This window comes from Panthera pardus, unplaced genomic scaffold (assembly GCF_024362965.1).
Source record: "Panthera pardus isolate Hobbes unplaced genomic scaffold, ASM2436296v1 HiC_scaffold_13, whole genome shotgun sequence".
Lineage (NCBI taxonomy): Eukaryota > Metazoa > Chordata > Mammalia > Carnivora > Felidae > Panthera > Panthera pardus.
In genome coordinates, this window is record NW_026526688.1 from 131905829 (window position 1) to 131918866 (window position 13038).

The 13038-nt window shown below is 39.5% G+C and overlaps 2 protein-coding genes across 3 annotated transcripts in view; one reads left to right on the forward strand and one right to left on the reverse strand.

Moving 5' to 3' along the window:
- HERC3 (HECT and RLD domain containing E3 ubiquitin protein ligase 3) overlaps positions 1-13038 on the reverse strand; it is a 110612-nt gene that overhangs the window by 12856 nt on the left and 84718 nt on the right. For both annotated transcript variants that reach the window (XM_053901397.1, XM_053901398.1), the window contains exons 22-23: positions 11479-11545; positions 10902-10984 (exon numbers count right to left, since the gene is read on the reverse strand). In XM_053901397.1, the coding sequence (XP_053757372.1) occupies positions 10902-10984; positions 11479-11545 (150 nt within the window). The remainder of the gene's footprint in view (positions 1-10901; positions 10985-11478; positions 11546-13038) is intronic.
- NAP1L5 (nucleosome assembly protein 1 like 5) lies at positions 1994-4061 on the forward strand. Its single transcript, XM_019464578.2, has one exon. The coding sequence runs from the start codon at positions 2159-2161 to the stop codon at positions 2750-2752; it is 594 nt and encodes a 197-aa protein (XP_019320123.1). The 5' UTR covers positions 1994-2158; the 3' UTR covers positions 2753-4061.

The following is a 13038-nucleotide window of genomic DNA, read 5'->3' on the forward strand; positions in this document are numbered from 1 at the left end:
GGGACTAACATCTGGATTTTGCGGAGAATAACTGCAGCTCGCCCACCACCGGATCCCTCATCAGTAAGTTACCCTGAATAAAACTCTGTGTAAACTGCATGGAGTGGCCTCCTTCGTTTTCTGGTCTCTGAGTGCCTTCTCAATTTAGGGGATACTTTATTATCTCTCTTCCACTAATAACGTGATACGTGGAATACGTATAGTGTCAGCCAACTAAATATAGATGTATTATCACATTTAAACTCAGCTAAACTGGAATTTCAGCCTTAACAGTAAGACCTGTCACTACAAATGGTAACAAAAAAGAAGAAAGTAAATTATCTGAAGCACAAATAAAGTAACATACACAATAAGAATCACAAATACATTTAAAAAACTAGGATGTTTGCTAATGGGAATATACTGGGCTTTTTGTAAAAGGTTCTTTGGGGAAGGGCACAAAAATATCCGTGGTTTTTTTTTTTAATGTTTGTTTTTATTTTGGGGAGAGTAGGAGCAGGGGAAGGGCGGAGAGAGGGGCAGACAGAGGATCCAAAGTGGGCTCTGCGCTGACAGCAGAGAGCCTGATGTGGGACTCGAACCCACAAACCATGAGATCATGACCTGAGCCAAAGTTGGAGGCTTAACTGACTGAACCACCCAGGCACCCCCAAAAATGTCCTTTTCTAAAAAGGAATATTATTGCAGGTTATCTCTGCATATTAATGAATGTAATTAACTTGTAAAAAAAACACTCAAATACATCAAGTGCTTGCTACATGTCAACACTAAGGGCTTTACATATTATTATCTAATTTAATACTCATAAAAACCACAAGATAGCACCAACTGTACTTTAGGAAGTAATTTCCTAATATTCATATGCTTGATGGAAGAGCTTCAGCAAGTTCCAGTACAGTGAAAGAGAAGCATTTAAACCAATAATGCTGAATTTGAAACTATTCCTAAGAAATACCAAGAAGGATCATTTGTCTTCCTCCATACCTAAATTGTGTGTCCTCATCCTTATTCAAGAAGCTATCACTTTGGTCTATCTAATAAGCAAGGTAGGGAAGTAAAATAAAATGACTACTCACCTTGCTCTTAAAGAAGGAGAGTTCCCTTTTTAAGACCTTTTAAAAATGCTCTCAGATACAAATCCCCAGCAAGACCACAAAGCAGATACTGAACTATGGAGTGCCTTGGGGACAATGTCTGTGTGTACACATGTGTGTCTGTGTGTCCCCCATAAACCACAGTACTTAATACATGCATTCACATGGATAAGATGCTGCCCTTACCCTGGGCCTAAGGCTTCTAACACCTTCTAAGGCCTTGCTTTTCTTTGGTCCTTCAGCTTTATTCCTGCCCACGGGCCAAAGATTTCTGAGGGAACTTCTAGAACACATTCCAGAATACCAACGGTCCTGAGATTCCCTATCCAAATGGCTACAAAACGGTTTCCAAGATCCAGTTAGCTGAGAGAAGATTTACCACCAATACATAGGCCGCTAAACTGAGGAATGACCAAGAAGGGCTGTTAAGTGGGCAGATGGACATGCAAACTGCCCTCTCCACACACATGCACCCAGGACCCCAGAGGGGTACAGTTAGTTCTCCAGTGCCTTCGCTTTCTGTACAGGACTTCATAGGAATCTGAGAGGTGATCGAAGCTGACTCCACAAGAGTAAGCCAGAGACACCCAACCAACGCCAGTTGTGGGGCCGTGCAGACAAAGGCCAAGACAGATACACTGACAGTTGTATACAAGGACCTGAGTGGGACAGAGCAGCAAACTGAGAAAGACTGAGGCCATTGAAGCAATTCCTGAAAGGGGGCCGTGGGTACTGCTGCCATTCCCAGCCCAGCTTAACAGGGGGGAAGGTATGTGGGCAGACTGGGGGCAGAGTATCCAAGAAACAGGTTCTGACGTCAGCTGCAGTGCCAAGGAGATGGCAGGGTAGCAACAGGGGGAAGCTGGCGCAGTATGGGGGCAAGACCATCAGCTGATTGTAGAGAGCCAGTCAAGGGCTGGCGATAAAAGGGCGGGGCCGCGGCCGACGTCACTGCCGCGGCCGACGTCACCGCCACTTGCCGCATCCTCAAGATCTCTCTGGTGCAGCTCGGGTGCAGGTCTCTGCGGGAGCCACCCTAGACCTCTGCAGCTTCTCCTGTTAACATGGCCGACTCGGAAAACCAGGGACCTGCGGAGGCAAGCCAGGCGGCGGCGGCAGCGGCGGCGGCGGCGGCAGCGGCAGCGGAGGCGGCCGCAGCGGAGGAGGTAATGGCGGAAGGTGGTGCGCAGGGGGGAGACTCTGACAGCGCGGCTGGCGACTCCGACAGCGCGGCTGGTCAGACGGCCGAGGAGCCCCAGACCCCAGCAGAGAATGCACCAAAGCCGAAAAATGACTTTATCGAGAGCCTGCCTAATTCGGTGAAATGCCGAGTCCTGGCCCTTAAAAAGCTGCAGAAACGATGCGATAAGATAGAAGCCAAATTTGATAAGGAATTTCAGGCTCTGGAAAAAAAGTATAACGACATCTATAAGCCCCTACTTGCCAAGATCCAAGAGCTCACTGGTGAGATGGAGGGATGTGCATGGACCTTAGAAGGGGAGGAGGAGGACGACGACGAGGAAGAGTACGAGGATGAGGAGGAGGGGGAAGAGGAGGAGGAGGAGGAGGAGGAAGCTGCGGCAGAGGCTGCTGCGGAGGCGGCCACTGCCAAAGATGAGGGTCCCCATTCTGCGGTGTCTGATGACGCCAAGAAATAAGCGGGGGCAGAGATTCTGAAGAGGAGGATGACGCCGAAAACAAATACCCTATTTCTTTTCTTTTTTTTTTTTTTTTGAATATTGGTGGACTTAAAAATAAGGCTCAGGTTTGGGACCAAAATACAACGAATCAATACTGACATTCCTAATATTAAATTGAAGCAATCAGATCCTGGCCAGCCCGTTTCAAATTTGATTTTCATTTTGAAACAATAAATATATCAAAAGGTGTTGAGGAAAACGAGTTAAATTTAAAATGAGTTTTTCATGATCTCTTCTGTGAGGACTGCAACTGAGGCTTAGTAAGGGTGTCAGGTAGATGTGAAGTAAAGAATGTCACTTTGAAACCTATTCATCCCACAGCCATCACACTACACACGGAACACCCAGGCCAAGACTGAACATGTTCTCAGTGTTTAATTCTTCAGTTTCTTTAGTCTGGACATTTTCCAGTGCAGGAAAAGCAGAACCCAAGACTCTCATCTTAAGACTTTGCTTTTGTAACCCAGACATCAGCTTTACACTTGAGAGAAGAGTGACGAATGGAGGAAGCCTGTGATGGAGATCATGACAGTACTGCTTAATGAGGCCTGGAAAACTGCCACTTCAAATTCTAAAGAATGTTCTAAATATTTGAATTTAGAGAAGCAACATGGTTCTGAGAGGGAGGGTGTATAACCTGTATAATATTGTCAACATATGTGTTTGTTATTTACAGTCTCATGTTTATGTGTTTTCTTGGTAGTGTCTATTTACAAAGGTGTAAAAAAAACAAACCCAAAATGTTTAAGTATTAAATCCTTTTACCTAGCATTCTAGAAATATTAATTTACTTGAAAAGATGTAGAATGTAGACAATTCTGTAAAGCATGTGTATTCAGTGTTATGTAGTTTGATCCTTGTGAAGTCTTTTGTCATGTAGCTTTTAGAATGTAGCTGTGAAAATTACCAGAACTCTTCAACGAAGCTAATGTTTGGAAAAAATATATACTTGAAGAACCAATCCAAGTGTGTGTCCCCACCCCCAGCTCAGAAGTAGAAGGGTTTAAGTTTGCTTGTATTAGCTGTGCCTTCATTATTTTGCTATGTAAATGTGACATATTAAATAAAAAATGGTGCATATTCAAATTTTACTGCTTGAGGACAGACTGACATACAGTTAAGGATTTTTAGGAAGGACACATTTAATGTAAAGACTTTTAGCTTCTTTGTGGGTTTTGAATTTTGTGTGACTCCGTGATCTACGAAGAAACAAGCATAAAGTTGTTTACCACTGTAGTGTTAATAAAACTATTTTCAAAAAACAAAAGGACTCAGAATACTCTGCCTGGAATTAAATCCCAGCTCTGCCTCTTGTAAGCAATGAACCTCAGGCAATTCAGTTGGTCTGTGTTCAGTTTCTCCTTCTATAAAAGGGGATAGTAACAGTCCCTTCCTCACAATTATGAAAAGTCAGGTTAATACACAAAGTGTAGGCTAGTATCTGACACATACTCAGTGCTTCAAGAAATTCAGCTATTATTATTATTTTATTATTGTTTTATTATTACATGAAAGATAAAGACACTGATTGGAAATTCAATCCTCCTTCCCTCCCCAGGTACAAAAGGGGAGAAAATAGACAACATTATATTCTTAAGTTTATGATTCTTCATCAGAGAAGAATGTGGCTTTTAATTCAGAAACCGGAAATTCAATAAACTGTCTCGTTTTGGTTTCCTCAGTATAAAATCAGGTTTTGAATTCCTCCCAGAAGAGATAAAAGACTTTTAATGTGATATTATAAATATACAAAAAGGCCTACTTCAACTTTACATTTGGGCATTCTGAATGAAGAAAAAATAGTTTAAAATTAAAGACCCCCCACCCCCCTACACACACACCCAAAATAAAAAACTGAAATGCATTTTCTTCCATTTCTTTTAAGGGTTAAAATTATGCAGAAGCGAAATGAGACTGCTTTACCTTAAGGACTGGAAGGCAGCTCTGACCTGTTGCTAATGGCAATAGTAGAGTTAAATAAACCTTAATGTAATATTAATCATCCTTAGGGCCAGGCCAACCAAAAGAGAAAATCAAAATAACATATTTACATAAGAAGTCAAAGATTATCTTAATAGAAGCAAAAAAAAAAAAAAAAAACTAATAAAACTCAGTATTTATTTCTTATCTCTAGAAATAAGAGACTTGTTTAATATTTTTCTAGGTCCATCTAGTAAAAAGAAAAAAATGAATGAAACAAATAAGGAGTGTAATTATTGGGGAAAATTTTTTTTGCATTCATGTAATTATATACAGAAGACCCAAGAGAATCAGCTGAAAATTATTAACACTGAATATGTTTGAGGAATTGACCAGCTGCCGGATAAATATACAAAAGCCATTAACTATTTGTAGGTACTAATAATGATCAGTATAAATGAAAAGACACTTTCAGAATAGAAAGAAGAAATCAAAATATTTATAAAAACCTCTAACAAAAAATATGTCTAGCCTATGTGAAAAGGAAAAACAAAGAAAGAAATGTTAAGGTCTTTGGATGGTAAGATTGAATATCACAAAAGTGACAATTATGCCCAAATTAACTTTTAATTTATCACAATCAAATCAAAACCCAAACTGAATCTGGACCTTAATATAATTAACCTAATGTTCACCTGTATGAATAGCTAAGGAAACCAGCCATACTGAAACAATTCAAGCTTTCACCTTAGAGTACAGGTCCCCCCCCAATTTTTTTTAAGTGAAGAAAATACATTATGTATTTATCAATTACTGGGCAGGGGAAGGCTGAGATTAGTAATATAAGACCAAAAGAAGTAACAGACATGACAACACACAAACTAATAAATTATAAAAATTTAAACACAAGCACTCCACATTTTCAAAAGCAAACAGGAGTCCAATTTACAGAAAATAGTCTTAATGTAATATAGAGTTCCTACAAATCATACGAAAATCATTTAGTCCCAATACAGAAATACATAAAGGACATCAGCAGACTACTTTAAAAAGAGGAAATACTGCAACCCTGCCTGGGGCAGAAAGACATATCCCAAGAGGGCAGCACTAGGTTGACCAGGGCTCCAGCGAGGTCTGGAATACACGCATTCCCAGCCGAGTGCTCTGGCCAGCAGTCTTTCTTCCACTTATGGTAAGACTTTAGCTGTAGGGTTTTCTAGCTACTAGTCACACCACTGTTGGCCACTTTCCCAGGATACAGGGATGTTTACGATGCCTTTCACCAATGTCAGTCAATTTCCACCGTTTCCCAACTGAGTTGATCTTTACCCTCTGTTTCCTGCACTGCTCATTTGATAGTTTCTCCGACAGCCATAAAACTTGGATGTTTACGTCTAGCAGGATACCCTGCCTTTAAGATGGGTCAAACATTATCACTCAGAAACCATTTTTAATCCATTACATGCCCAAATTTGTCACTAAAGCACAAAATAACTGGCAGAAAGAAAAGCAACATGCATTACACATTCAATTCAGTCTCTCAGAGCATTACACAGAAAAGTGTCGCATCCTAAGCATGACACAGCAGTTCTCCCTGCCTGAGAGTTAACGCTCAAGGCAGACACAGAGACACATTTGCACGTGCACACAACATGTACACAAACATTTTTTATTGAGGAGAAAGTCACATAACATAAAATTAACCATTTAAATGAACAATTCAGTGGCATTTAGTACATTCACAATATTGTCCACTTCTATCTAATTCACAGTAAAATGCATCAAAGCTGTGCAGAATATGTAAAGTAGACTATGTGTGGAAGAAATGCAAAATTTTACAAATGCAAGATAATTTATTATTTTTTTTTGGAGAATACTTAGTGCTTATAAGGATTAGGTAAAATGAGTACTCTCATACACTGATGATAACGTGTAAGTTGTATATAATTCATTAGCAAAATCAATGTAGCAAAAACATTTATCAACTGATTCAAAATGATATACACTAATTCAATTTCATCCTTGGGATATTATCCATTAAAAAAGCAATTTTAAAGGCAAACAAAGAAAGCTTTATACACAAAAGATGCTTGAAAAGTCTTATTAAAAATGAAGGAGGAAGGAGAGAAAAAAGAACATAGAAGCCAAATACCCCAAAGTGAGAGAACAGAACACACACATTCACAAGGCAGACTGTGTAGTCATTATTAAAGGTATCCATGAGGGCTTTGTAATAATATGGTAAATATAAGCATCGTCTCAAGCTAAGTTTAAAAATTCAGACATATAATTTTACACATATATAGTACATTTTTACCTAAGCCAACTTTGTTTTTTTTTTTTTTTTAAACTGCATAGTGTTCCTGAAAGGAAAACAGCAATCTCTTCTAAGTCATTTTTCATATTGGGTTAGGGAGGGGGTGGTGGATGGAAACTCAAGTTCTGGTCTTGGCATCTATGGGGCAATTTGCTGACATTTATGGAGCACAGGCCCTCACTCAAAATGCCTGGCTTTGAATCCTGCCTCTGGCCCTGAATCCTAGATTTCTAGCTGTGTAACCTTGAACAGTTACTTATGCCTCTCTGTGGCTCAGTTTCTGCATCTGTAAAGTGGAGAGGATTACATGTGAAGTACTTAGTATAGTGCTGGACAAGTATTAAGTACTCAAGAAATGTTACTAGCGTTTTAACCATCTGCTATTCCCGTAACAGCCCAATGCAAATACAAGGTAGATCTTAAAGATTACACCTCTTAGAGACCATCTGAAGAGATCAACTCAAGTCTTTGAGCAGTCCTAACTTCAGTAGATGTTAAGGAGCTGGAAGTGTTTGTCGTGTATGAGTTTTATTCTCAGGTTCTTTCTATGGAATCAGGATGCTCTTTGGAGCACCTACTTTAAGCCTGGCATGCCTCACTGTGTGATCTTTTACTACGCTCCCCATCCCTTTTTCGGTATGACAGAAATGGGGGAAGACATCAACTGCATTTAATTTGACTACATTAAATTGAAGTCAATTTGGGGGAATCTAGAATGATACATACATTTTTCATTAATGGTAATAACACCATGTTACACAGTATGAGAAATACTTAACCATGAGTGGTCATTATCCAGATGTGATTACCAGCTGTGGCAAGATTTGACTAGGGTGTAGCCACCAGCAATCACCCATGGATATTCTTTTACTTGGATGCTTGTAACTCATTTGCCGGTCTGAAGCTCTTATCCAAGGGCAGAATGCAATTTTAAGACCAAATGGAATACAATAAATTATGGATTAAGAATTGGTACCTTTCTGGCATTTTCCTCCAGGGCAGCGGTGACAGCAAATAACTAACTGGTAAGTCAATAAAAATAACTTCAATGTGAGCAGTATCTGTGTACTCAACTGCCCAAGTTAAAATCCAGAAGGTATTATTCTTATATAGTTCTTTTATCTACTTTTCTTAGACCCATCTAATAAATAACCAAAAGGACCCCAATCCTCTCTGATGAGATTATGACGTATAATAGACAAAAGGAAAAAACAGCTGCTATGATTAATTTTGCACAGTTGTACACAACATTTCTTACCAGGATCTCAAAATGTTTTACTGATATGATTTCTACTTTTGCAGCATAAAATAAAAAGAATAGAAATTCACTCATGTCTCTCTAGTTGTCCCTAACCATGACAGTGATACTAAGCAATGTGGCAGTAATCACACTAAGTTCTCAGAAGCTTCTCTAATAGGTAACTGTGTGATAGAAACAAGGTCTGCCTCCCGACACAAGTACAAAGCCATGTACAACAAATAGCGCCTAAAACAGCATGGATGAGTTCGCTATGTGCTCAATGAGTGCTAGTGACCCAGAAAAGCCAAAACCTAAACTTCACCAAAGACAGAAGCTGTTCCACACTTTAAACTCAAACACAGTATACTGGCGATCAAAGCAGGGATCCGCCACACTCTGCCCGGCAATATTTAAAACTATAGCAGTCTGCATTGTACAAAGACCTGAACACTTCTGAAGCTACTTTTTAGAACGTCATGGTAATAGAATAATGGAGTTTCACAATACAAGTGAAAGAATGATGTGGGCTTCCTTCTTTTTACTCTCTTAAATTTATGTATTATCGTTCCTTTAAGGAAACTGTGTGCCATCAGAACATCCTTATTGAAAAATGTGTTGTAGGAGCATCCCTGAAGTCAATTAGAGTCAAACAAGTGCAAAGGAGGAGGACAGGAACCCACATGCCTTGTAAACAAAAGCACGTTCTTCTACACTGACTCAGCGCCACTCTTGGGCTTAAGCATTGTCCATGAGTGTGTATGTGTCAGCAACAGATATAAACAGTGGAGAAAGAAAAGAAAAAGAAAAAAGAAAGTGTCCTAGGAACCTATTTCTATCATGCAACTCCTTTGCTCACAAACCAACAGTGGTGTCTTACTACCTGCTGAGTGAAGTCCACACCTAATTTCCAAAGACTTCTACAAACTAACCCCCAAGGCTAAGCTAGTGTGAGTCCTCCAAATGAAGTCCCCCAGCAATGCCCCCCATGCTCCATTCAGTCACTGTTCTCTCCCTGAAATAACAACAAAGATTTAGCCACCACTTTACAGAGCACCTTTCACTTTTTACTGTGGTCTCTGCCTCTGTCTGTTATTCAATCTTAGTAGGCTTCCTAACCGAGCTCTATGCTATATCTGTCCTCCTGGGTGCACAGGTACATCTGTCCAAGTTGATTTCTCTGAACTCCTTCAGATTCAACCACCCAAATGAGTCTTTTTATTTCACTTCCGAAATACGGTTGCATGTGAGAACAGCTTACACCCTAAACAAACTATATTTCAGTATTCCTGCATAGCTTGTCTCTGAACTATTCAATCCAATTGTTGATTCAAAGAAATGTCTATTGAATAAGGACAAATAGTGGGTGACAGACAGAGAAGCAGAGACACGAAGAGAGAAAAACTCACCCAGAAAGAGAGAGGGAAAAAAAGCAGAGACAAAAAGTACTTTAAGAGAAATGCTTTTATAAAGATATGAAAGAGCTGTAAGTCCCAACTGCGTCGACTGCAGACTACATCACAAATCGCCTATGCCTGCACTAGACCACTGCCCAACCCAGTATATCAAACACAGAGCTTTATGATGACTCATCGTAACATAAAGACATTCTGAATGTTCCCCTCCTTGGGCCTCCTGCCTAGCCCATTGTTAGCTTCTAAAAAATGATGCACACATTATCTTGTCTGAAACCTGATACAAAAGCTCACTCATCCTTTGAAAAACTAAAGGCAGATACCTACATACATAGGTTATAAAACAATCATCAAAACTAAAAGAGAAATCTCCTGGGCCAAAAACTCCCCTCTATGATCTGCCATAAATTTCCTAATTCTAAAAATATTATCAGATTATATGGAATATATAAGCTGTTGTTGTTTTTTTTTAAGTTTATTTATTTATTTTTAAGAGACAGAGAGTGTGAGTGCACGTAAGCCGGGACAGGCAGAGAGGCAGACAGAATTCCAAGCAGGCTCTGCACTGACAGCACAGACACCGATGCAGGGCTTGAACTCAAGAACTGAGATCATGACCTGAGTTGAAATCAAGAGTCAAGACGCTTAACCAACTAAGCCACCCAACTGCCCCTATAAGCCTGTTTATTTATTTTTTAAAAAGTGGATCATAAGCTGTTAACAAAATACCAATGTTATGCAGAAAACAAAAGGACAGTACTTTTAGCTCCAAGAGATTCTTACTGAGTTTTGGTTGAAACCCCTACCTGACATTAGAGTAGCCTCTATAATAGGTTCCTGGAGTCAAGGTAATTTCATCATCTGAAGCCACTTTTGTTGGGTACTTACTTTCCCCAAAGGTGAGGCTTCCTAGTCTGGAAGGCTAACATGACAGAGAAGGTTACTGAATGTTACATGAGACCACACGATCTTCTAGCTGTCTTTAAAAATGTGAAAGGATGCAAGAAGAGGTCTGGTTTTTTAGATCTACAACAGTTATCTCCTGAATCTTGGTCTTGTGCTTCCTCTAATATTAAAAAATAATTACAATCTGCAAATTCTTGCTCTGTTACCCTTGCTTCCTCTGCAGAAGGGATTAAGGATTAACTTCAATCTTGGTCTTAAAAGTGCAGAGAAGTAAAGTAGCAACATCTACAATAGTCCGAGGTCAGGACTAACCTGTTTTCCTTGCGCACAGTCACTTTGTCTCCCCCAGGTATCAGCTTCTTCTGTTCAATCACTCCATAGCTTTCTCGACAAATCTATATTTAAGGGGGGAAAAAAAGAGATGTGTCAATTGTGTTCACCACTTATCTTTCTAGAATCCAAATGACTGCAAGAAGCTTTAGGAACAAATGTAGCTTAATCACTACTTATAATACAGAAAATTCTTGGGAAAAGAGAAAGAACCTGATTCAGAAAACATTGGCACCTTAAAAGGTATCCTGTGTTTTACGACATGCAGTGGCCAATAAATGCAATCAAAGAGAAAATGATATCAATTCTAGAAATCTATGTATCAAGAGTAAAGAGGATTAATGTTTCAGTAACTTTACACAGATGAATCATTCACTCATTTATTAAACATATTTACTCAACTCCTTTAACATTCAAGACACTATAACTAAAATAAAATCTGTTCAGAGGAGACCCTGAATTTATTCTTTGATTTGGAGAAAAACTAAATGTTAATTATGACTTGTGAGCACAATGAAAGAGAATGCCACAATCAGAAGTAAACTGTGGAAATCCTTACCGTGAAATTGAGGCAGAAAGTCTCCTCAATATCTTCCCCAGGGTAATCTAAAAGTTCTTGAAGACTCCTAATCATAGAATAATGGAGAAATGAAAAGAGGCAAGTTAGATACTGCAACAGTGTTTCTACCTCAGTCATATATCCAGATTGTTTGCAAGGAAAAACTAAAAGAAGATTCTAGGACAAACATCAATCCAGACTGACAGAAAATTGTGTTACTTATACCTGAAAAAAAAAATATGGCAGTAGACCTGTAAGACATTGATGAATTGTTCTCTTTTCCCACTGACATTTCTTACTGGATTTGTGAAGAAACGATGATGGATTTAGATCTGACATACCTGTGTTCATTTAACCCTGGTATTGCTTGGAAGTCCATATGAGAACATGGTACTGCAGTGGCCCTACAGAATGTCTTCATCCACATGTATTAGAATAACCTTCCATCATAAAAAAGCCACAAAGTCACCTTATCTACGTAGGAATCGTAATGGCTTACTTGTTAATGCAAGGGGCTCTGTATGGTAAAGACACGCTAGTGTCTGTCTTACTAAAGAACACAAACATGTACCCTGAAAACAAGAATATGTTTATGCCAGTAACGTTCACATCCTAGCTTTCAAGAGAATACATCCTTGTAACCAGACCTCATTCACACTTTCTTCTTTAGTGAGCTCCAAGTCTGACAATTCCATCAAGAGTGGCCCAGGAAGAAAATTCCTAGTGTGGAGTTTAAATCCACTCCCACTTAACCACCCAAAATCATTACTTGAAATCTATCCTTAGCCAGGCTGGCAAAGTATATAGCACACACTTCAACTACTCTCTAGCCTTTTCCTTCAGTTACCCCCTGCCAGGGTCTCCTCTACTATTTTTTTCAAACTCCTTCTAAAGTTTTCTCTTCCTCTGTGTGCACACATCCCTCCTATCCTTTATGGTTTCTCAGTGGTAGTGTCCAACACAGGTGGTGTGGCATTCTCATTTCCAGAGGGTACCTTAGAAATCACACTTCCTCTGTCTCCATCTTAAAATCAGTACTCTTTTCTAGAAAAGGGGATGTTCCTTCCTATTGAAGCCAAAAGGATTATACTGTTTACAAAAATCCAAAGAAACAAGTTTTTTAAAATATATGTGATCTTCTGCTAACTAAAATCAAGGCAGAAACACTCAGAAGAAAAGGGGTTTTAAAAGCCAGAAAGAGAACAACAAAAAAATATGGTTCCAAAGGGTGCCTGAGTGGCTCAGATGGTTAGGAGTCCGGCTTTGGCTCAGGTCATGATCTCGCAATCTATGAGTTCAAGCCCCGCATCGGGCTCTATGCTGACAGCTCAGAGCCTAGAGCCTGCTTTGGATTCTGTGTCTCCCTCTCTCTCTGCTCCTGCCCCACTCATGCTCTGTCTCTCTCTCTCTCAAAAATAAATAAACATTAAAATGGGTATGTATATATGGCATATATATACATACATATGGCTCCACTACTCTGGAAAACAGTCTGGCAGTTCCTCAAAAGACTAAACACAGAGCTTCTATATGGCCCCAGTAATTCGACTCCTAGGTATA